We start from the raw sequence: 22,435 nt of genomic DNA, 5'->3' as shown, positions 1-22,435 counted from the left end.
AACTTTAAAGATCCCAGAAGGGCAATTCAGTTTCACAGCCGACCGAGTTATTGAAAGAAGACAATAAGGGAAAACAATCAGAGTCACAGGAGCGTTTAGACAAATACAGTCACATCTCACTCTGAGCAGAGACATCTTAGAAAACAAACCTTCGAACTAAACTTCAAACTTTTGAATTCAACAAAAATGCTAATTATACATTTTTATCTTGCTTGGGTTTTCATATTGTTTTTCTCTGTTTCATGTATCGTGTCTCCTCTCTGCAGGTCATCAACTGGGAGAGTACTCTGCAGGTGCCGGCTCAGGTCAAACTGAGCCCTGAGGCGGTCGACATCATTGGTCGTCTCTGCTGCTCTGCGGAGGATCGCGTGGGTTCAAACGGTGCAGGTGAAATCAAGGCTCACCCTTTCTTCTCCCAGATGGACTTCTCCAGCAATCTGCGGCAGCAACCGGCGCCCTACAGACCCAAGATCGCCCATCCGATGGACACGTCTAACTTTGACCCTGTGGAGGAGGAGGGCGGCCCAGGGGCATGGAGCGACAGCGGGGACAGCACCAGGGCCTTGGACATGCTCTGCTCGCCACACGGGAAGCACCCAGAGCACGCTTTCTATGAGTTCACCTTCCGCAGGTTTTTCGACGACAATGGCTGCCCCTTCCGCTACCCTAAACCTCCCGAGAGCTGCGAGGGGCCGCAGAGTATCAGCGGAGCCGCCTGCATGGGGCCGGATGAGGATGACGAACAAGAAGAAGAGGAGGAGGACGATGAAGACATGGGGGAGGAGGGAGAGCAGGGGGAGGGGTGTGAGCCGGTTTACGTCTAGAACTATACCTGAGCGGCGTGTGTTTGTTACTGCCGACTAATGCTCATCCCCAGCCCATGACCTTCCCACCTGCTCTACTTTCTGTCTGTGTGTAAAGGCTGCACAGGTGTGTCTGTGTGAGTTAATGCAGATCTGGCGTGTGTGATTGTTGCAGGAGCAAGATTGACAAACATCGCCACCTTGTGGAATCTATAGTTTTTCCACAACGACTTCAAAAGCAAAACTCCCCTGATCCGGGACCAAGAAACAACACTGACTACACATCGGTGAAGCATTGGCGGATACAAGACTTTTAAGAAGAGGATGTCTGGATCAAAGATGTCTGATGTGAGGACTGCTTCCTTGTCCCATTCCTTCCACCCTTGTGTCTTACACCCAGTATTGGACATGGAAAAATGAGGAATGGAATCAGCTGATCGCGAGGGAAAGGGGGGGGGGGGGACTGAATAAGGAGCACGCCTCATTCACAGCTGCTGCAAAATAAGCTACAAAGACACATGCATGCACGTGCACACATTCACATACAGTTATCCTGTAAGGGTTAGGTGCAGGGTGGAAAAATAGTTGTGTTGCCACAACGATTGAAAGATTTCAGTGTTCATGTTAACGTTTCATGAAGTCAGAATACATGGAGAACGTATTCGAGCAAAGACGCATCACAGAGACATAGTTGTTCAGCAGAAAAGTTAGGCTCTGAGATGATATGCGTCCCTTTGGCAACATCAGGTTTTTTTTTTTTATTTCTGTGTCATTTGAATTGCTCAAATTTGATCAAATTGATCAAATGTTAAAGATCTACATCCATTTAGCGAAAAACATTGTTTTCATCTAATATATCCAAAGCTGCCTCATTATGTGACAATAAGGGTCGTCATGCTACCAGAATTTTAAAAACAGTTAGACTCTAGTAAAAATCAAACCATATTTTCTACCTGCTTCGATACCACAAATACATTTTAGCAAAACACCAGTTCTGTATTTGTGCACTCTCAACTGTGCTCTCTCTCTTTCTTTTGGTTCAATCTATAACTGAAGATCTGTAGTTTTTTAGTTTTTTTTTTTAATCTTCGGCCCTTTAAGCTTCTATCGATTAGTAAAAAAAACTAGATTTTACCTTTTTAATCACGTGGTATTGAAAAGTATTAAAGTATCAAACATTTTGACGACCTTAGTGCCAAATGTAGTTGATCCAGTTTCCTGTTTTAGATTCCTAATGGAGCCTGATTCTACTTCTCTCAGAGGTTACTGTTACAAAAACACTTGTTTTCCTGCAAGGCCTCCTGTTACTATTTATCTTACTCTGAGGTCTTGTACAGACAGCCAGCAATAATTCTTTTTTTTTTCCTGGCGTACACGAATGGTTTTAAGAAAGTCCGGACCCTAAAATGACCACAGAAAAAGCAGGTTTTGCAAATCGACTTTGGAGCTCTTTTGAAACGCTTCAGATGTCTCAGTCGGGATGCTATCCGATTGCTCGTGATCACGTTCTACTTCTTGTTTACCCAAGCTGCAGGTTGCTTCAATGCTTTGTTTTAGGTCAATAACGGATCTATAGACTGAAACTGCTTCAAGAAAACGTAAAGAAATCAGAGCCGGAGATGCTCATATGGGACTGAATCGCTTTCTGAGGATGAAAACTCTAACACACACTCACTATGACGTAACGTCACCAGCCTCCTCCGGTCTCCTGGAGGCCGTCATGACAACACAAAGCAACAACAACAAACGTGATAGAATGACTGAATGTGCAATACAAAAAATACATTATCTATAGTTTTCTAAACACTTAATATCTCTTTTTTTTTGTTTTTTTGTACTGAAACGTACAAATATATTGGTTTATTATATTTTCTTTTTTCAGTTACAACATGCTGCTTATTATTGTGGTTAATATTATTTACATTATTATTATTATTATTATTATTATAATTGTTACAGTTGTTTTTCTTTGGCTTGAAGAAGTGTTGGCTCGAGCTGCCATGTGTGCCTGGGTTTTTTTGAAAGTAATGAGCTGTGTGCCTTTCTAATTGAATGTCGGCGTGCGCGTCGCCCCTCCACGACGAAGGAGACGCTGGGGACTAACGATGACGAGCGGTGTGTTTTGCAGAAACATGGATGGTAGACTCCTTTCACCTCCTGCAGATGGGCTGGCCCCGACTGCGGGAGAGAAAGGATTCTAGTTCAGGGCGAGAGATGGATCAGAGGAGAGACAGAAGTTAAAATGACGACGAGGAGAGAGGCAGGTTGGCTTCAGGAATTGTAATCTGAAAAAAAGAATAAATAGCTTTGTGTATTTAACAAAAGCAGAACTTCATCAAAGAGTATCAGTTTGGTACATTTTCTTTATTTATCCGAAATGAGCACCAGTGTGAGTGTCCGTTCTTTACCACAGAGCTGTGCCATGTCCTAGTTTGACAACACTATCACCCCGTATCGTCTTGCTTATTGACAATCAAACACCATAACTGCTCTCGTTGAGTCGTGATGAACTGTTTGGTCATTTGATACCAAACTGTTCCAACAGTATTTAGTATTGGACCGGGGGTGCTTCAGGAGTCACAACCTGTTTGATTCTCTGATGTGTAACCGGCAGAATGAGTGAAAATGTGTGGATAAGATTTGTTACGACAGATTTTTTTTATTTTTTGTTTTATTTTGCTCGACAATGTATTGAAAGATTGTTTTTTTCTGTAAATGTGCCTTGTGTTCTTAATGAGCAGCACAATCTTAACAGATTGCTTTCTCTTTATAATCTCTCCTTCACAGACCTCTTTTGCCTGTTACTGCTCTTCTAGAGAAGTGGACAGAGCATGCTTCACACACACACAGGCTTTGATTACATGCAGAGCACATCCTTCTTAAGTAACAGGCGCACGGATCAGAAAAGGCAGAAGTCAGGAGGAGGGAATTAGAGAGAACGATGAACAACAGCTCAAGACGTTAAAGACAAACGTAAAGCTGCGACCGTGAGACTAAATAAACAAGAAATATAAATTGAAGATAAATGCATTATGAAAGTGGTTTTACTGGGGGCGACGGTAGCCTAGTGGTTATTGCGTGCCCCCAGTACAGAGGCTCATGTCCTTGTGAGCAGGTGGCCCGGGTTCGAATCTGACCTTTGGCACCTTAACCTGCATGCCGTTCTCCACTCTCTCCTGGGTTTCTGACTCTATCCCCCGTCCTATCTCTAAAATAAAACTCTCAAAAAGAAAGTGGTTGAACTGGTGTTTTGAACTAATGGTCGGGGTAAAAAAAAGCCCTTAAACAGACTTAAATATGCCGTTTAACTGAGAATTTTTCTTCAACTCATTGCAGAGGAAAGGGGTCTAAAACATTGGCTCTATAGACGCAGATTTCTATTTGTACCGTCGGTGGTGGTAAAGCAGGATGTTGCATGTAAACATTGCCAGTGTGGCCTGTAAGCAGTCCAAATCAATCAAACCAGTCTCTCTGAGAGTTCTGGATCTGGAGGTGCCTCTCTCACGGTCACCGTCCTGATCCTCAGATTGAGTCAGAGCTGGTTTGGTTCTTTCACTTTTCCCCGTACTTCCTCTTTCAGCTGGTCCAGACGTGCCTTCACTCCTCTGAACCTCTCAGTGACTTTGTTGTTTTTGTTGATATCAGGTCAGACTGCTTCATGGCTAAAAAGCTTTATCAAAGAGTGTGTGAGGGCTTTCCTGGATGTGTGTGTGTGTGTGTGTGTGTGTGTTTTCTGTTTCTAAGGTTTGAGAGTGATGACTGACAATCTTTTACTGACTTGATATCTTCACGAGACGTACCTGTGTATCTTTTCATTTTGTATTTTTACTCTAAGGAGGATTTTCCTTAATGTATGATACAATCCTGTTACTCTTGCCTTTATATTTATACAGATATACATATTTTTTGTATCTTTTTTTCCCCCTTGTGCTATTGTTAAATGTCTACGCAGTATTATCGATGATGTATTGTGACATCAGCATGATGTCGGCGATCTCTTTTTTTTACATTTATGTATCAAATGAGAATTTGTAAAAATGCTTTCACAGTCCTCGTGTGTAAAATGTATGTATAAATTAAATTAACCAACTTTGACGCCTCCTGCTTTACTTCCTCTTTTTTTCTATTTGAAAATGTTTTTTATTGGCCTGTCAGCTCGAAAAGTCACGAGTTCTGTTAAATAGATTTTTAATAATTTGATATAGAGTTTGATATTAAATTGAATGATGGAGGTAGTAGTACATATCTGTCGTCCTCCCTGTGGGATAAATCTGTCTGAACTCAAATTTCTAGCACTGCAGTTAAAGCCTCTCAGAGTAACCAACATTGAGGTCTGATTTATTCTAAGTTTATTTGAGGCTCTTTGGTCAGTCATGGAAGATGCCATGTTCAGCCATACTTGAATATTTACATATTCGATGGTTGGTTGCTGGTAGTTAAAAAATGTTCAAAGCACATACACTAAAGCAAATATCAAAAACTAATTATTTAACACCATCCATGGTGTTTGACATACCATTTGATGGTAGTTTTAGTGAAATTATATTACAAATAAAAAGGTGAGACAAAAATGAAACATTATCCTAGTTAATATTGCCTATTCGTATTAAAAAACAAGCTTCATTCCAACCAGCTGCAACAATACATTGATAATAAGTCATAATGAGCACTCTGTTGATGCTTACGTTTTTAAATAAGTATAAAAGATTTTAAGGGCATGTCAACTTCTTTAAAACTCCCCCAAACCCCTCCACTGATAATGACAGTTACATAGCTAAAAAGGAAATGAGCACAATGAGTATGAAAACAAACATGGGTTAAAGCACAATATATGTATCTTTTCATTAATACAAACTAACATTTAAGTAAACATAGAAAACGAAAGACAACGATATAACAAAAATAAGGATAAGTAAGATAAATGTAATTCATTCAAAGGTATTTCACAGGTCCCTTTAAGTTCACTCGTCAATAATCTTTGATTGGGGTTCCCATTCTATAGAAAATACATGAAAAAGTTTCCACATTTTCTAATACAAATTTAGTTTACCTCTGAGTGTAGCTTGTTATTAGCCTAATTCCTTAGCTTTTTATGTTTCCTTTCAGAAAAGCCATAAAAAAACAGGGCTGCAAAAAGCAGATATTAACAATGTAAGGTATATTATTCCTCTGTCCATGGGACATTAGAGGGAAAGAGCCCCCAAAATAATTGCTATAGGTTCCATAGGAAACTTCACAGACAGTATTTTATTGATTATAGATCTTATCTCACCCCTGAAAGTTTAGTTTGTATTTTCTGTTACTTTAGGTTTTTATCCTCCTGTCTTTGATTCTATAACTCGCTGCCTCCGCCACGCTGAAGTTGTCGGGGATTGAAACAGGTGTTACGCTGAGAAATGCATACCTTCCGATAATTGCATGCACCTCGCAGAACAATGCAAAAAATACGGCAGAAAACAATTTCTACACGGCCGAAATTTTGCATATACCCTTAAAATAACATGCTGCCGTATTTTTGCATCCACCTTTTAATTTAATCTACATACACGTCAAAGTCAAACACTGTCTGCAGGTCATTTTTTAACGCAGGCTAAAGAAAATGCGTCTTCTATCGAGTCTACAGACGATTAAGGAGACTCCCCTTGATTAGATATAAACTTGACATACTTTGTCATCACATATCTGCCCCCCCCCCCCCCAGAAATAACATTCATTCCGTTTCCTAACACTTCCGCGCGGTGCAATGCAATTATTGCTAGGGATGCATTTTTCGGCATAACACCGGTCTATGGTTTAACCCCTGCCGGGTACCAGGAGCGCTGTAATCCCACAATGCAGAGCGCATGGCGCGTCATTGGAGAGGGACGATGATGGCGGCGGTCGGTGCACCAGAAGTGATCACACAGCTGGAAAGCGCTGCCAAAGTTTTAATGGTATGAAATTTAACCTCTTTTTTTCCCCCCAGCCACGAGTAAGCGGAAGGTGCGTGTGTGTTGACTATGTGTCAGGCGGTGTTCGGCGCGGTTGTTAGCGTCTTCCTGGTTTTTTGTTGATAAATGTGTTGAGTTTTTTTTTTTTTTCTCCCCTCACCGTTGGAGCGATGCGTGGCGCCTTTCCTTTTGCCTCTCTCCATCCCGCGAACATATCACATCAGCTCTCCTTTATCCCCACCGTCTTTAAACATCGCCGACACTGTTTCCCTGGAAACTTTAACGGCTCGTGCCACTGTCCCTTCCAAGCCGTTGACGTTACGTTACGTTACGTTACGTCAAGTTTTTTGATTCCACCGTTTGTGTCGCCTTAGCTTTTCCTGTACCCAATAAAACACTTATTAAAAATCATTTTTAGTCTCATTTCCCACTATTTCCAACACCCCCTTTACTCTCTACGGGAGGAAACAACACTAAATACACACCAGCTAAGAGCAAGTGGCTAACCATGTGCATCCCATGAGTGTCTGATTTCTGCCATTTTGCTTTCCCATGTTGTGGTTTTTTTCCAACTAATAATGCTTTGTTTACTTTTTTTAAGATGTGGCATTAACCACCAGTGTTGGTTAAGTTGCTACATGTGAGCGCCCACAACCAGCTAAACAAGTACTGCACTCCCTCACATTGGAGTCAGCAGGTGTTTGCTGGCCTTGATTTAGGAATTTAAATGAACATTTTTTTTGTTTTATAAAACAATGTGGTTGTCTCGGTTGATCAGACGTGTTACTTACAGGTCACACTGTGTTTACCCACTCAGTGCAAAGCTCTTCACTTAATACAGACTGCAAATTCAACGGTGTAGTCAAATGAAGTGGAGCAGGATAATAGATTGGTTGAAGTAAGGACAGAAGACATTTAAACTTTAGCCTGAGTTGCATATATCATATATCAAACTGTATTGTGGGCTCATGTTTTTTTTTGTATGGGTGGGATATGTTTGTATATATGTGTTGTGTTGTGTGTTTGTATGTATGCTGGCTGCTGGAACACCTACATTTCCCTGCTGGGATGAATAAAGTTTATCTTATCTTATTTAGTGCATGGATGGGCTAACTTTGGTCACAGCAAGGGCCACATTCATTTAACTCTCACTGGGGCCAAATTGTAGTTTCCAAAAGCGATTACAGTCAATTATGTCTCAAATTTAACTCAACATGTACCAGTGATCATATATTATTATGGACATACTTCTGGTTGTCATGATTTCATGGCAGATTTTGTCATGTTCTCTTCATGATTCCAATTATTTGATATGTCAAAATTGAACTGAGGGCCACATTGATGGGGGGGGGGGGCATGTGGCCCCTGATTTAGTGTGTTTCAGGTTGTGTTTCTTACAGCGCAAAGTGCTGCTTTTGATTTATTCACTTTCAGGGTCTAACAGTTACCAGGTTGCAATTGGCAACAATTTGAGACACTGGCGACCAATCGGATGCCATCAATAGAAACTATTTATAATATATATAGAGAGGGCAAAGCTTCACCCCAAAAGAGATATAAACGATGTTGCATGTTAGCGATAGACACATGAAGTTGAAGGTGGGTGAAGAAGCAACTATGCTAGCTGGACTTATTTTGAAAGGGTTTGTGAAGAACATAATAGCAGTTGTTTGATCTGCTGATGCTTTATAAACCAGGGGGTAAGCCTGAAAATGTGAAACCACTACAATTATTATGTTTTAAATATGACTTGCCAAATGCATCAGAGTTTAACTGCATTTGAGGTTAAATCCTCTCTCTATAAGGGTTTAAAAAAATATCTGCTCAGCAGGACACATGGGTGAGTGTATATGTATATTAATAGTAACGGCAACGTGGAAACATCTGCAATACTTTAGTGAGCAGCTGGTGAAGCAGCTAACATCTAGTTGCTTGTTTTTAAAATGTATTTTTAAAGATACTTTTGACTTTATTTGATAGGACAGCTGAAGATATAGAGACAGGAAACGTTGGGAGGAGAGAGTAAGGAATGACATGCAGCAAAAAGCCGAGATCGGATTCGAATCCACGGCTGCTGCGGCAGGGACTAGCCTCTGTACATCTGGGCTACATCTAAATTGTCACAAAAAAAGTTGAAGAAATCATAAGGATCAGAACAAATGGTCCTCAAAATCTTCATAATGATGCGCTCTTTTTGTTAGGGGTGTACCTCGGTTTTGGGGTCACTGTTTGGTACAGGTTCGGCTCAACAGGGAAAAAAAGGCAACAAGAAGTCCAAGACCCGTATTTCTCCTCGTGTTCTCAAATTCATTTTGAACTGACAGAAGTGCAAGTTTGTTCAATCTTGTGCTAATTCGAAGTACCTGTGATAGTTGGTTTGGATTTTTTATGAAGTATGCGGTCACATAGTTGTTAGTGAGCAGCGGGTGCAGTGGTTATTGGTGCTTAATGACTGCTCGTGTATGCCAGTGAAGGATGACGGACTGGCTTATGTGCGTACAGGATAGTCCATTGTAACTAGGCTTGAGCACTTTTAATACACACTTGAAGCCAAGGCCCTCAGCGACTGCGTATGGGCACATAGCCTTAAAATGTATTCACTTCGGGTTACGTCTTTCGCCCTCTCTGCTTTCACGTCCAGACACTTTTTAAAAACAGCGGGGTTAAGTTGTTGGACACCTGTTTTCGTTTGCTTAGCTCCAGTGATTTGCACATCTGGTGGATGCCGTCTAATATTCATTAGCATGTTCGACATGTTTCCAATGATACACCGCACTGTGAACCCAAAGTCTCCCCAAGCAAATGATTTAATAAAGCAGACGAGTCTTCTTGCTCTGCTGTGTCATCTTGCTGTGTATCTTCCTCTTGTGGGTTTAAGTTGCGTGTGCTTCATCTACTTCATTTGTTGTTTGAAATTGGTTAGCCACCGGTCACAAGTTTTACCTCCACCTAGACTGGAGAGTGGATACTGCTATGTGTGACCGCCTGTTTTCTCTCATGTATTTGTTTTCTGACTGCGTGCAACAAACTGAGACTTCCAGCCTGGGATGCTTTGGGACGAATACAAATACTGTTAAACCACTAGTGTCTGAACATCATGGACGTCCCTTTAATGGTTCAGTATAATCTCTGTTGGCTAACATTAAAGTCTTCCTAAAAATATCTGGGCTACGCATTCTGTTTGCAACAGTTTTTTTTTTTTTTTTAACTCACATGGCTAACACAGAGAAAAATGATCATTCATCTGGAGTGTTGTCTCTGACCTCTTGACGTAATTTGGTCCAATAGACACTTTGTTTTATCTTCAGCTTTGGTCTCCACCAACTCCTGATTGATTTGTCCGTCTTTTAGCTGCCACACGTTTGACTCTTCTCACCAGCTAGGCTTTAAGTGTGTCTGCTTGTTTGTTGGTGCTGAATAAGTGATGTGCAGTGGGGTAACTCGACCACATTTGTTGGAAAAAAAGTGATGTGTTGGGGCTGAAAATGACACTGACTTAGAGGGATGAGATAAAGATTGAACAGTGGAGTTGTGGGCGATGAAATCATTAAAGTCAGCTAAAAGATGCGAAAACTCTTCACTCAGTACTTCTGAAACACACACAAAAGAAACACGTTTTTTTACACTTTTATTCAAAAATGAAAATGTTTCTTTTATGGAATTATGATATGAATGAAACTGAAAGTGTTTTTGTAATTCAGGTATTCTGCGGATGACACTGAGATTTTGTTTTATTGGGTTTTATCAGGATTCTTAATTTTGATTACTCCTGCCCTTTTGTGTATCTGCCATCTCTCACCATAGAATATTATGTGTCTTGAAGCTTGTGTGTGTCCATGTGTGTGTGTCTGTGTGTGAGTGGTGCTCTCAGATAAAAGGCTCTTTCTTTCCTCTGCTGCTTTCAGCCGCAGAGCTGCTTTTACTGCAATTAGGCCTGGAATGTGACTTTCCTGCAGAGCTGTATCATGGCGACACTCAATAAAAGTCTGTGTGTCTGAGTGTGTCTGTGTTTGTGTGTGCATTCGAGTTGTGCTCTCTTTGCATGTTTTTGATGCTCTAATGTCTTGTGTGTTTTTATGGTAGGCTTTCTGATATCGACTTTTGTTACGATGACTCGATTTATGTTGACTCTTGCACACTGTCTGAATTGCACAAAAACACTGGCAACATTTCTGGGGTTTTTTGAGTGTGCAATTTAGAAAACCTTAACCTCAACCTTTAACCTCCTCTGCTCTCTGCCTGTTTGTTAGAGATATCAGTATTTGACTATTTGCTGATCTGTGAATTTGAATGAACCTCCACTGCTCTCTCACGGTTGGTTAAAAAAAAATATTGAGCCTGTTTTAAATCTTCACTACTTTTTGATACCATTGATAGTAAAAGAAGGAAAATGTTGACAACCTTTCAGTAAACTAAGCCTTGTCTATAATGCTTGTTTGTGTTCCCAGGCACCGCCGTCCATGGTCAGCACAGAACAGAGGCAGCATGCTGAACACATATTCCTCTCCTTCAGGAAATCAAAATCCCCCTTCGCCATCTGCAAGCACATATTAGGTAACTCTTCACATCCATCATGATAATGCACATCTTGTTTTAGCCCAAATGATTTGTAGAAACAGGATTTAGTCCATAGAGGACTATGTTTTCATAGACTTTACATTTGCATAGGCATTACATGTATTACTCTAAGGAACATTTACAGTTGTTAAATGGAAGGAAGGCACTTTAATGGAAGACACAAATAGAGGTGGGAACAATTCGATCTTATGTCGGTATCGGGTCCGATATTGGCGTAAATTACGTATCGGACTGACAGCCCCAATCCATGCCACTAAACAAGAAAGATGGTTGGACACTTTAAACATTCTCAGCTCGCACAGTCTCACTTTGAAGACGTTCAGACTGAACTGTAAGAAGTACACTCAAATCATCTCCATGACGACGTTCAGAAGAGATGGAGCAGCAACTTCTATAAGATTGAAAGTACAATTCTTACACTTTAGTTTCAAACATTTCATTTGAAAAACCTGACAGCTGTTGCTGCTTCCTGTTTGTAAGTGAAGCCAATCCAATGTAATGCAATGCTGGGTTTACTACAGCTTTGTGTAGACTTACACACAAGACCAACAATAACACTATTACTCATGATCATAAAAATATCAGTATTGGTACATACACACACACATATATATATATATAAGGATCTGTTCGTCTCTAGACACAAACTTTCTATTGTAAGGTTTGCGTATGACCTCAACATTTATCTCATATTAACCCCCCAATACATATCAAAGATAGCTTCATTAATGTCCTTCACCACGCTTATGTCAGTGAAGGTTAACTCAATATTACAAATGTCCTCTCTGTAGTTCAACCGAACCTTTTTTATTATTTTTTCTCCATCCTCATTTTTCTTCACCATCTCCTCCTCCTCCCTCTCCACAGAGACCAGCAAGGTGGACTATGTGCTGTTCCAGGCAGCCACAGCTGTCATGGAGGCGGTGGTGCGGGAGTGGATCCTGTTGGAAAAGACCAGCATCGAGTCTCTCCGGGCATTCCTCCTCACCTACGTCTTACAGAGACCTAAGTAAGAGAGAAAGACGGAGACATGATAAACCTCATGTTACATGCGTCTTAAGCACAATACACTCTGACTCATTTCTGAGCAATTTTTATTCATCAAGAAGTTTTTTGATGTTCTTAATAGAAAAAGTGGATTTGTTTGGTAGATTATTCTGCAGCTGTAAGCTATATTGATGTAATTTAAAGTTTTTTTTTCTGCTAAACAACAGCATTAATTTTCAATCATCAGTCCTTTTCTTACTAGCTGTTATTTTCTGTATGCACAAAATAAGACACACAGTGGTTATCAAAAAAAAGTCTAATGCCACAGATCAGGAGTTTTCTCAGATCTTTATGGTATAAACGGCAGACAGAGGAAGAAGATAATCCTGCACACTCGCACAAATGCCGCAAAAAGTTTCAGTCATCATCACAACGTTTCAACCAGAGGTCTTCTTCAGTACATAACAATATGGATTTTGCCTTTGTATGTTTACCATGTAACTTTCCTGGTGTTATATTTGAAAGGTGATCATTATAGATGTGTTTCACCTCGACACATTTTGAATATTTGACCACACCTGGCATCATAGCACCTATCAGCCTATTGGTGTTGAAATCTACATATCTGGTTGTGACGCCCGTCCTTGTTAAAAAAAAAAAAGATCACCTGACAAAGACCTCCGGTTGAGACGTGGCATTAGAGCGAGTGTGCAGGCCTATCTTCTTCCTTAGTCTGCTGATTTGTCACTGCCCTGCACCGCGGTGATGTGCGTATAACTACCTCCTTTTTATAAATGGCAGACATGAAGACAGTTTGATGTATTTTTGCTAATGACCAGTTACAAAAACTGTTACAAAGTCTCTGAACTGATGCAGCAACAGGTTGCCAAATGTTGGTTCAAAAAACAAACTTGGAAAGTTTCTGCTCACCTGTTTGACTCAAAAGTTTGATTTTGAAAAAAGCCATACAATTTAATTTTACCTTGTCACAAAAAAAGAAAAAACTCTGCTGCGTCGTTGATGACGAAACGTTTCCATTGCCCGTTTCCTTTTACCATATCGTAAACTCCAGCCGATGTTGGTATTTATTCCGTTACTGACTGTAAGTGATGAGATGAGATTGAGATGAGATTCAACTTTATTGTCATTACACAGATACAAGTATAGAGTAACGAAATGAGGTTTGGCATCTCACCAGAAGTGCAAATAAGCAGAAAGTGCAAGAGTCTGTGCTATGTACAGTAATTACAAAATTTACAGATGTAGACTAAAAAAAGTGAATTATTAGGTATATATATATATAAGTCTTCCTGCATCAGAGAAATGTTATTATCAATAACCATCCACGCCCCTGTTTCCTCCAGCCTCCAGAAATACGTCCGTGAGCAGATCCTGTTGGCTGTGGCGGTCATCGTGAAGAGGGGCTCCCTCGACAAAAGCATCAACTGTAAAAGCGTCTTTCACGAGGTCGGACAGCTCATCAGCAGCGGGAACCCCAATGTGGTGAGAAACACATATAGACACAACAGCACATCAAACAATCATTGTTTACAGATTTAGAATAGATGACATAAAAGAGGATTTGAAGCTTTAAACAGAAGTATCATTTTGAGATTTCATGTCATGCTTGACCACATCCCACACTGTTTGCAGACTCTCTGCATGCAAACTCCACAACTCCAGGCGTGTTCTTGTGGTTACAAGAAAAGTTAGATATCTAGCCTGTTTGTTTATTTGCACTCAAATCTATCATTTTTAGTTAAATCATATTTTTGGTGATCTGAAAGGAGTCACAAATATGAGGGATGAATATATTCTACATGAAGGTACAGCTGTTTTGTAAGAACTATGTTGCTTTATTTCTATCAGTGCATGACTGTAAACATTGTAGTACTTCTCCTCATCCAGTAGGTGGCACTGTTTCATTTGTTCCCACAATCAAAAAATCTAAAGAATGAAGGGCAACTACTTTATGGAGTCTAGTGCCATGGAGGGCTGAACGTGCTGGTTTGATATGATTACAGACTTCAGTGAGTCATTTCGATGATATAGAGGAAGCGATAGTGTAGGTTTCGTTTCCTTGATAACGATACTACTCTTTTTAACTTCATGTTGATTATAACTCTTTGTATGTGTATACACATAAAGATGTTTAATGTAGTTTAAGCTCCATATTTTTTCCACTCACAGTCTGAAGGAATAGAAAAAATTGAGACACTCAGGAGGGGTGACGTAGTTTCTAAGAAAGATAAAATATACAGATGTTCACCAGCCTATTGAGATGCACCCCTTCTTCTCTAGGTACTAAATGCTTATACATTATGATCGCTCTGAATTTACTGGACTTGTAAGGGGAGACATTCAACCAACAACATCAAAACTCTGTGACAGTAAAAGAACCCAAACAAAAACCCGAAGCAGCAATCACTCATAATAACTCAGGCAACACAGGTTGAGACCAAGAGGACTGAGGATGTAAGACGATAAAAGAACAATTAAAAGAGAAACAATAAAAAGTAAGAGTATCAAGAAGAGATACAAACAAAAAAATGTGGCTAGAAATCAAAATCAGAGAAATATTAAAGAATAGAGAAAAGGTGAAAAATAAATAAATGAATAATAATAAAATAAGAGAGCTAAACAATAAGAAGGGGGTATAAGCTAACATGAAGTAAACAATAAAAACTGCTGACGCATAAAAAGATAAAAGTCAAATTTAAAAGCACTATAGAAGCAGTTAAAGTAACAGAGCTCAATAAAAATAGATAAATGCAATTAAACAACATGAATCAGAATAGTAAAAGAATAAGATAGGCTAAAGGATAAAATGAGGATTAACAGGAAATAATAATATATCATGTATGTTTGTCTGTAAGAATTTTCCACTTTGTCAAAAATCATCAATTTCTTCCATTTAGCTACAAATATATTTTCTCTCTAGCTAAGCTCTCCAACCTTTAAATAAAAAAGTTTCTATAACTGTATGACCTTTGACCTCTTTGCTGCAGCAAACACTGGCCTGCTCCATCCTCACCGCTCTGCTCAGCGAGTTCTCCAGCTCCAGTAAGACCAGCAGCATCGGCCTCAGCATGGAGTTTCACGGCAGCTGCAAGCGTCTGTTTCAGGTTTGATCCCCACCTCACTCTTTACTCGTATGTGGTTTTTTTTACCTGCCAGTGAGCAGTAGAGCTGCGTGAGGAAGAGTCAGTGATGCTATTCTTCTCTCTGATGTAGTCTTTCGTGCAGTCCCTTTTTGATACATCAGCTCTTCTGTCTGTCTCTTCCAGGAGGATGGCCTGCGTCAGATCTTCATGTTGACCATGGAGGTGCTGCAGGAGTTCAGCCGCAGAGAAAACCTGAACGCCCAGATGTCATTGGTCTTTCAGCGTTACCTGGCTCTTGCCAATCAGGTCCTCTGCTGGAATTTCCTTCCACCAAATCATATCCTTTCACGTGGGCTACTAACCCCTGAAGAGTTCAGAGTGTTACATTTAATCATCTTGAGGTCTTGACACAGGATCGGATAAATTCTGGAATATTACTTTCTATTTTATTATGTCATGTCATCTAGTTGGTCTCAGAATAAAATCTTAATATGCACACATCAAAGTGGTGTAAATGTTGGGGTTTTAGACAGAAATTTTACTAGTTTAAGTTGTTATTGAGAGTCTTAATCGCTGAAATCTGGCTCCATAAAATAGCTGCATCAAATTTTGCAACATAATTCAGTTTTGAAAGTAACTAAAGTGATCAGATAATTGGGTTAGTTTAACTTTTTCAACTCTCTAACATAATACAAGCTCAACAGTGGAGTCACTGAGTTCAGTGTTGGAACTCTGGTTGCAGCTTTTGAAGACTACCTTCATTGTAGAAGAATTAAACTTTTATAGAACATTTTTCTTACATGTAGCCCTCAAGTAAGTTTTAGAATATGACTGAATTTTGATTATTACATCATCTCTAATGCCAACCTTTTATTGCACTAATGGAAGTATGCAGGCTTGTAAACATCTCCCTCAATCATAACTAAATGTTCAAATGTAACACCCGATGTGTGTTGAGGTTGTAGCAGGAAACTGAAAACATTTATGTCGCAGAAGAAAGAGAAGAAGTACGTTTTCTTCAGATTTGTAAAAAAGTTGTGTTCTAAGGTTGAACGAAAGAAACTTTTGCTGGGGTTGAAAATGTGTTTCTATGACTGTGTATGTTTGTCTACTTGTCATATGCATGTGTATGAGTTTGTTTTTGTGGATAAATATGCAAAGGTGTGTGTGTGTGTGTGTGTGTGTGTGTGGGGCTCTACAAATATGTGATACTCAGGAATGCAGATCTGACCATCAGATTTGCTTTGTAGTTCATCTCATGTGCACACGTCCTTATTATCTTAGCAGTTGGCCACATTGTTGAGCAAACTTAGGCGCTAAGAGAGTGTGTGTGTGTGTGTGTGTGTGTGTGTGTGTGTGTGTGTGTGTGTGTGTGTGTGTGTGTGTGTACACACACAAGGCCAGGCTCATTACAGCCTAAATCCCATCCTGCCTGGCATCCTCTCTTGCCTGTCTGAGGGGATCTGCAGTGGCGCTCTGCTGCCAGCCATGTATCACTTTCAAAGAGGTGTCCAGTGTGTCCATCTCCGTATCATTCCAGAAGCCGGCCACCCCCGCCTTGGCTTGTTGAGGCTCCCCTTGGTATGCCTGGCACGCTCAGTTCGATATGTGTGTTCTCAAAGATGCGCTTTTAAAGGCCTCTGAGTGTGTCCTTGTGAGTGTTTTGGATGTTGCAGTCCATGTGTTGCAAAAGTATATTTTTGGTGCGTAATCTCACCTTTCCTATTTAATTTCCTATTTATTTACTTTGATTTTGAAGTGTGCCTCTCTGCAGCCGGACACCCTTAAAAAACTCATTTAGTGCGTTTTAAAGTCATGATAGGTCCATTAATCATAAATTAATTGAGGCATTCTTAAAGTAATAAAGCTGCAGCTCTCTGGTTTCTTGTTGTTGAGTTGTCTGAGACCACAGGAATAGCATATAAATTCTCTAATCATTCTCCTTGAAGTTCTGGCGTACATGTGAGAACACAAGTGTCGGGGCTTTTGTTGAAAAGCACGACAGATTAATGAAGACCGCTGGGAGGCCTGAATAAGCGTGGCTGCCTGTCTGAAGTGTCACAACATGCCCGTGCCCGTGGGATGCGACGCTAACGCGTGCCAGCATCTGTATCAGGGGGCCTCTCCTTGATTGCATAGCTGACAGCCGCCGCCTTTCAAAGACGGATACGCACACTCCTCAAGCGGCTCAAGGACCCTTTTTTTTAAAACGGCCTCCTTCCCTCAAAGAAGCGAGCGGCATGCGTGTCATCTGTCCTCGCCGCTGTCTGAACCCCCCCCCCCCCCCCCCCCCCCCCCCCCCCGGCTCTGGTGTCATCTGGTGGAGACACGCTCCCCGGGCGTCTGTATGACACCGTGTCACTCCACACTGCGCTTGACTCAAGTGGGGGTCGCGGTCAGGCCTGAAGGCAGTGGCAGCAGTCAGGTGCTGTAAATGGCTGCTTGAGCTGACAGATAGATGCCTGCCCTGCCGCCTCCATTCTGTTCCATCAGACCACATATCTAGATCCTCCATGTGTTTAGATCTTTATGGCATGTGGAGGAATGTGCATTTGCTACTAAATAAAGACAAATTATTCAAAGGCAATTTCACGTCTTTGACCTGATTGTTCAAAAGGAATCATCCAGATACTTGTATGGACAGGTATCGATATCCGGGTTTGAAAATCTGGTATGGTGACGACCCTGATATCAGCTGCCTGTTCTATAGTTTGGACATGGTAACAGTTCTCTGAATTTTTTCCTGTAATCCAGTCTGAATTCATCCCTCCGCTGGAATCAGGATAAACCTGATTTATCTGCATCAAAGTTCACAAAATCCTACTCAGTGGTTGAACAAGAGAAACGTCTATTCGTATAAACAAATTTGGGATTACCTGAGTGTACTCGATTATGTAATCCTTTTGAAAATCTTTTTAAATAACACTGATTTCAAGATTAAATCCCATCTGATTAAATCTTGTAAACCTGTTGGACTACTTTTGAACGTTCAGGCCCTGGCTTTCTCCCATCTGTTCTTTTCTTCACTAGTGAGGAATGTGTAGATTTCATGGTGTATCAGCTCACTAGAACTCAAGTTGTTTCAAATTAAAGCATGGCGTATCTCGCCTCCTCCAGTGAGGCATTTCTGTCTTAAATTCTGTCCCTTACTTGACTTGTACTGAGACACTGGATTGATACTTTAATAAAAGTAGAATGAACTTTCTGAGAAACCGTTTAACCCCCGAGCAGCCGCGTAGGTCAGTTATTTTTGTGCTGAGGAGCCCCACACTCTCCCTCAGCCTGGCTCAGTATTGTCATTAGCTGTTCAAAGGTCAATTTATAGGCATTTTGTCCCCGAGGTTAAGGTTAGGATTTGGAGTGCGTAAGCTGATGCTGCATGTTTTCCTTGGCCCTGACCTGTATGGAGAATCTTCAACTACTGCTGTCTAAACACATGTGGAAGAGTTAGTACAGACGGGTGACAGACTGATGGACAAACAGTTGGTGCATGGATAGTCTGAGTTTTGAGTGATTTATAAGATGCGTTACAAGAGACCTTCAAGTACTTAAGACCAGAGCTTCTCAACTCGTCTAGCCTCAGGACCCGCAGAAGAGATATGTTTCAACCAGTCAGAGTTATTAAATAAAAAAATGGTGCGGTTCAGTGCTCAGATGGTACAAAACATGTGACAAAGAAGTGGAACAACACAAACACAAAAGTGCTTCACAGACTTTTTTTTCTAGGCACACATTCGCAACATACTGAAAACCGCTCCATGCCCCACTTTTGGGTCACAACCCTCCAGCGTTAGACTGAACCTTTTTCTTCAAATGATTTGATTTGGGTTATTGATTGCCTTTATTAAAGAGACAGGACAGTGGATAGTGTTGGAAACTGGAGAGAGAGAGTGGGTAATGACATGCGGGAAAGGAGCCGCAGGTCAGATTTGACTCTGTACATGGGGCGCACAAATTAACAACTAGGTCACTGGTCCCCCAGGACTGCAACAACTACTGTATGTGTGTTTGACTGCCCAAATCAGCTCTTTGTGAGGAAAGCAATGTTTAGTCTCAGCAGGTAGATATGGGATGAACAGTGGGGTTGCTGCAAGTAGGTATGTGGAAGGAAAACTTACTTGTTCACCAACATCATCTCTGTAAGGTCTGAGTTGCCGTCTTCATCAATAACTTACTGAGTGGCATCATTGATTTGTGTTTTAATTAGAAGTGAGAGATCATTGACAACTGCTGTCCTAACAGATGGGTGTCCAAGCAGTAGAAGGAAATGGAAAAGGGAAGGGAGGGGGTGAGGCCGTTGAGGAGGTATTCCTGGACTGTTATTTCACATGGCGAGGCGGCAGGAGAGACTTAAGGCAGGATATATTGCTTAAACCCAACCACGCGCCTTAGCATAGCGCCGGCGGCTGGCAGACGCTCAGCCGGTCTTCCTGCAGCAGCAGGTCCATCCTCGCTCCGGATCAACAATAATGAATAGAGGATACAGGAGAAGCTTGCTAAGCCACAATCTTTGGGCAGGAAGGACGTTCAGGCTTGCAAAATTGTCAGATTGCTGAGATTATCTACTTAAAGTGGTTTATGAAGATACCATCGCATTGATCTGCAAAGTGTTCTGTGCTATGTCTGCAAATTTCTGGTGAGGAGGAGTTGGGAATGTGAAACGTGAAGCCTGATTAGTTCTGTTGTAGAGAGACTTGATAAAACAAACCAGGGGTGTTTAACAATGAGACGTCAACTACTAAGTGATCACATCATGTGTAAGACAAAACCATTAAAACATACAAAACCTGCTACAAGAGACTTTTTTTGAACAGACTAGCAATAATTAACTAGATTTAGTCGTGTAATTGCAGAGCGCATTAATGACTAACGAGGCAGGTTAACATAATAATGTCAGGGGTGGCCTAGTGGATAATGTGCGCCCCATGTAAGGAGGCTATAGTCCTCCAAGCGGGCGCCCAGGGTTAGAATGTCATTCACCACGCTGTCTCTCTCCAATATCTGACTCTATCCACTGTCCTGTCTCTAAATAAAGCACAAAGAGCCCAAAAATAAACCTTTAAGACATAAAATAGTTTCTTGTTCTGGAAATGTGAAAAAGGTAAATCAAAAGGATAATTCCTTGATTTTTCATCTGGCACCATAATCAGGGTGACAATGATGGTCACTTTCAGTGAGATAGCGTCACATTAAATTAATTAATCGGTCCAGAATTTGCTCACACGCATTTATCTCTCTTATCAAAGCCCGAAGTGGAGATACATACAAACATTTTATTTTACTCTGTTTGCCTGTACTTAGGGGATTTCAACTCTGGCTTTCCTATAATGAGTCAATGTCAGCTGTTTTCTTAAAATCGCTAAAAAAACAACATACATCTGTTATCTTGAGAAAGTTCAGCTCTTGAAGCAGCTGTGGCTCAGTTGATAGATTCGGTCGTCTCTCAACCAGAAGGTCGAGGGTTCAATCCCCAGGTCCTGCAGGGACAAGTCTGTTGTGTCCTTGGGCAAGACACTTAACCCCAAGTTGCTCCGTGTATGAATGGATTACTTGCTTCTGATGGACTCATTACACAGCAGCCTCTACCATCAGTGTGTGAATGTGTAGGTGTGACTTGCGGTGTAAAAACTTGTCTTCAGAAGACTAGAAAAGAACTAAACAAGATGAAGTCCATTTACCATCTCAAGAAAACAACTCCTCAATACTTCAATATTTCAATCCCACATGGGGTAAAATGATACAATGTTTATGTTAATCATAGATTGTATAAAAAGTATTAAAAAAAAGTACTCACGATGGGAAAACAGAGTAAAATAAAATGTATGGATGTAAGTCTGCTCATGGCTTGAACAGTCTTAGAATAAAGATTAATATCAACACAAATGCAGAATTCCAGGTTTAATTCTTTATATCACAATCAAAGACCTGCATAAACTATCAAATTATCTTCGAGCCTCAAGCGTGTTTTGTATAATGTGCTAATGTACAAATGCCTACAGAGCATGTTAAAGTCCAGGTTAGAAAAAAATAAAAAGCTGTTTTAATTTCCGTTGCAAACAGCTTCTTTAATTTTTCTTCTTACTTAAGCCTTTAGGGGCTGAGAAAATAATAGAATGCTATTAACATGCTGTACTTCCACTTGGCAAGTCTCCTACATGCTGGACACCTGCACATTCTAAGCATTATCATTGTGCGCACTTTAGGATGCTGACAGTAGCATGAAGCTCAGAGTAACACTTCCCAGAGCTTAAGCCTGTAAACTCTTTGTCAAGTTAATAAAAGGTTTGTGGCAAAGTGACTTTGAATCTGTGTGAATCCACTTGAACAAGATGTCTGCAAGTTTCAATAGTGTCATTTAAAGCTAGTCTATATTTTTGGCATGCAGTTACAAAATGAACAAACCCACAAAGATGACAAGATAAAAAATGAGGCATTGATGTGATATGTTGTTTGGTTTCACGACTCACATTGTTCAGACTCATTCAAGAAGACTCAGCAGCCATGTGGTGAGATTCTGCTTGGCAGCGTTTTCTGAATTTCAGCCCATGAAGGGAAGACAGATTTTTATTACAAGTTAGGCTTCTCCATGCTTTGAAGTGGACCACTAAGCTATGATGCTAACTACCTGTGACTGTGGCTCAGTTGGTAGAGTCGTCGTCTCTCAACTGGAAGGTCGAGGGTTCCTTGGGATTGACACTTAACCCCCGAATTGCTCCCGCTGCTTCATCGGTGTTTGAATGCTTTTGAATGTGATTAGTTACTTCTCACCGTCTCACTACATAACAAGCTCTGCCATCAGTGTGTGGATGTGTAGGTGTGACATGTGATGAAAAGCGCTTTGAGTAGTCAGAAGGCAAGAAAGGCGCTATACGAGCTCAAGTCCATTTACCGTTTACTTGGGCCACCTGCCCAATGCCTAAGTTGACGACCAGGTGCCTGTCAGTGAAAACGTGTTCAGCTTGTGTTGGTCAAATAGAAAAATGACATCAGGGCAGGGAATTAATCTTAAAATACTGTAATGGCTTCTCCTGGC

At 40.8% G+C, this 22,435-nt stretch overlaps 2 protein-coding genes across 2 annotated transcripts in view; both read left to right on the top strand.

Moving 5' to 3' along the window:
• lats2 (large tumor suppressor kinase 2) overlaps window positions 1-4,898 on the top strand; it is a 29,499-nt gene extending 24,601 nt beyond the window's left edge. Inside the window, exon 9 of the mRNA XM_020631989.3 lies at window positions 267-4,898. Within this exon, the coding sequence (XP_020487645.1) occupies window positions 267-824 (558 nt within the window). The 3' untranslated portion in view covers window positions 825-4,898. The remainder of the gene's footprint in view (window positions 1-266) is intronic.
• Window positions 4,899-6,607: 1,709 nt separating this feature from the next.
• xpo4 (exportin 4) overlaps window positions 6,608-22,435 on the top strand; it is a 53,704-nt gene continuing 37,876 nt past the window's right edge. Inside the window, exons 1-6 of the mRNA XM_020632029.3 lie at window positions 6,608-6,736; window positions 11,182-11,287; window positions 12,179-12,320; window positions 13,663-13,801; window positions 15,307-15,423; window positions 15,586-15,739. Of these exons, the coding sequence (XP_020487685.2) occupies window positions 6,647-6,736; window positions 11,182-11,287; window positions 12,179-12,320; window positions 13,663-13,801; window positions 15,307-15,423; window positions 15,586-15,739 (748 nt within the window). The 5' untranslated portion in view covers window positions 6,608-6,646. The remainder of the gene's footprint in view (window positions 6,737-11,181; window positions 11,288-12,178; window positions 12,321-13,662; window positions 13,802-15,306; window positions 15,424-15,585; window positions 15,740-22,435) is intronic.

Source organism: Labrus bergylta, chromosome 13, assembly GCF_963930695.1.
Source record: "Labrus bergylta chromosome 13, fLabBer1.1, whole genome shotgun sequence".
Classification (NCBI taxonomy): domain Eukaryota; kingdom Metazoa; phylum Chordata; class Actinopteri; order Labriformes; family Labridae; genus Labrus; species Labrus bergylta.
This window is presented reverse-complemented; position numbering and strand designations above follow the sequence as displayed.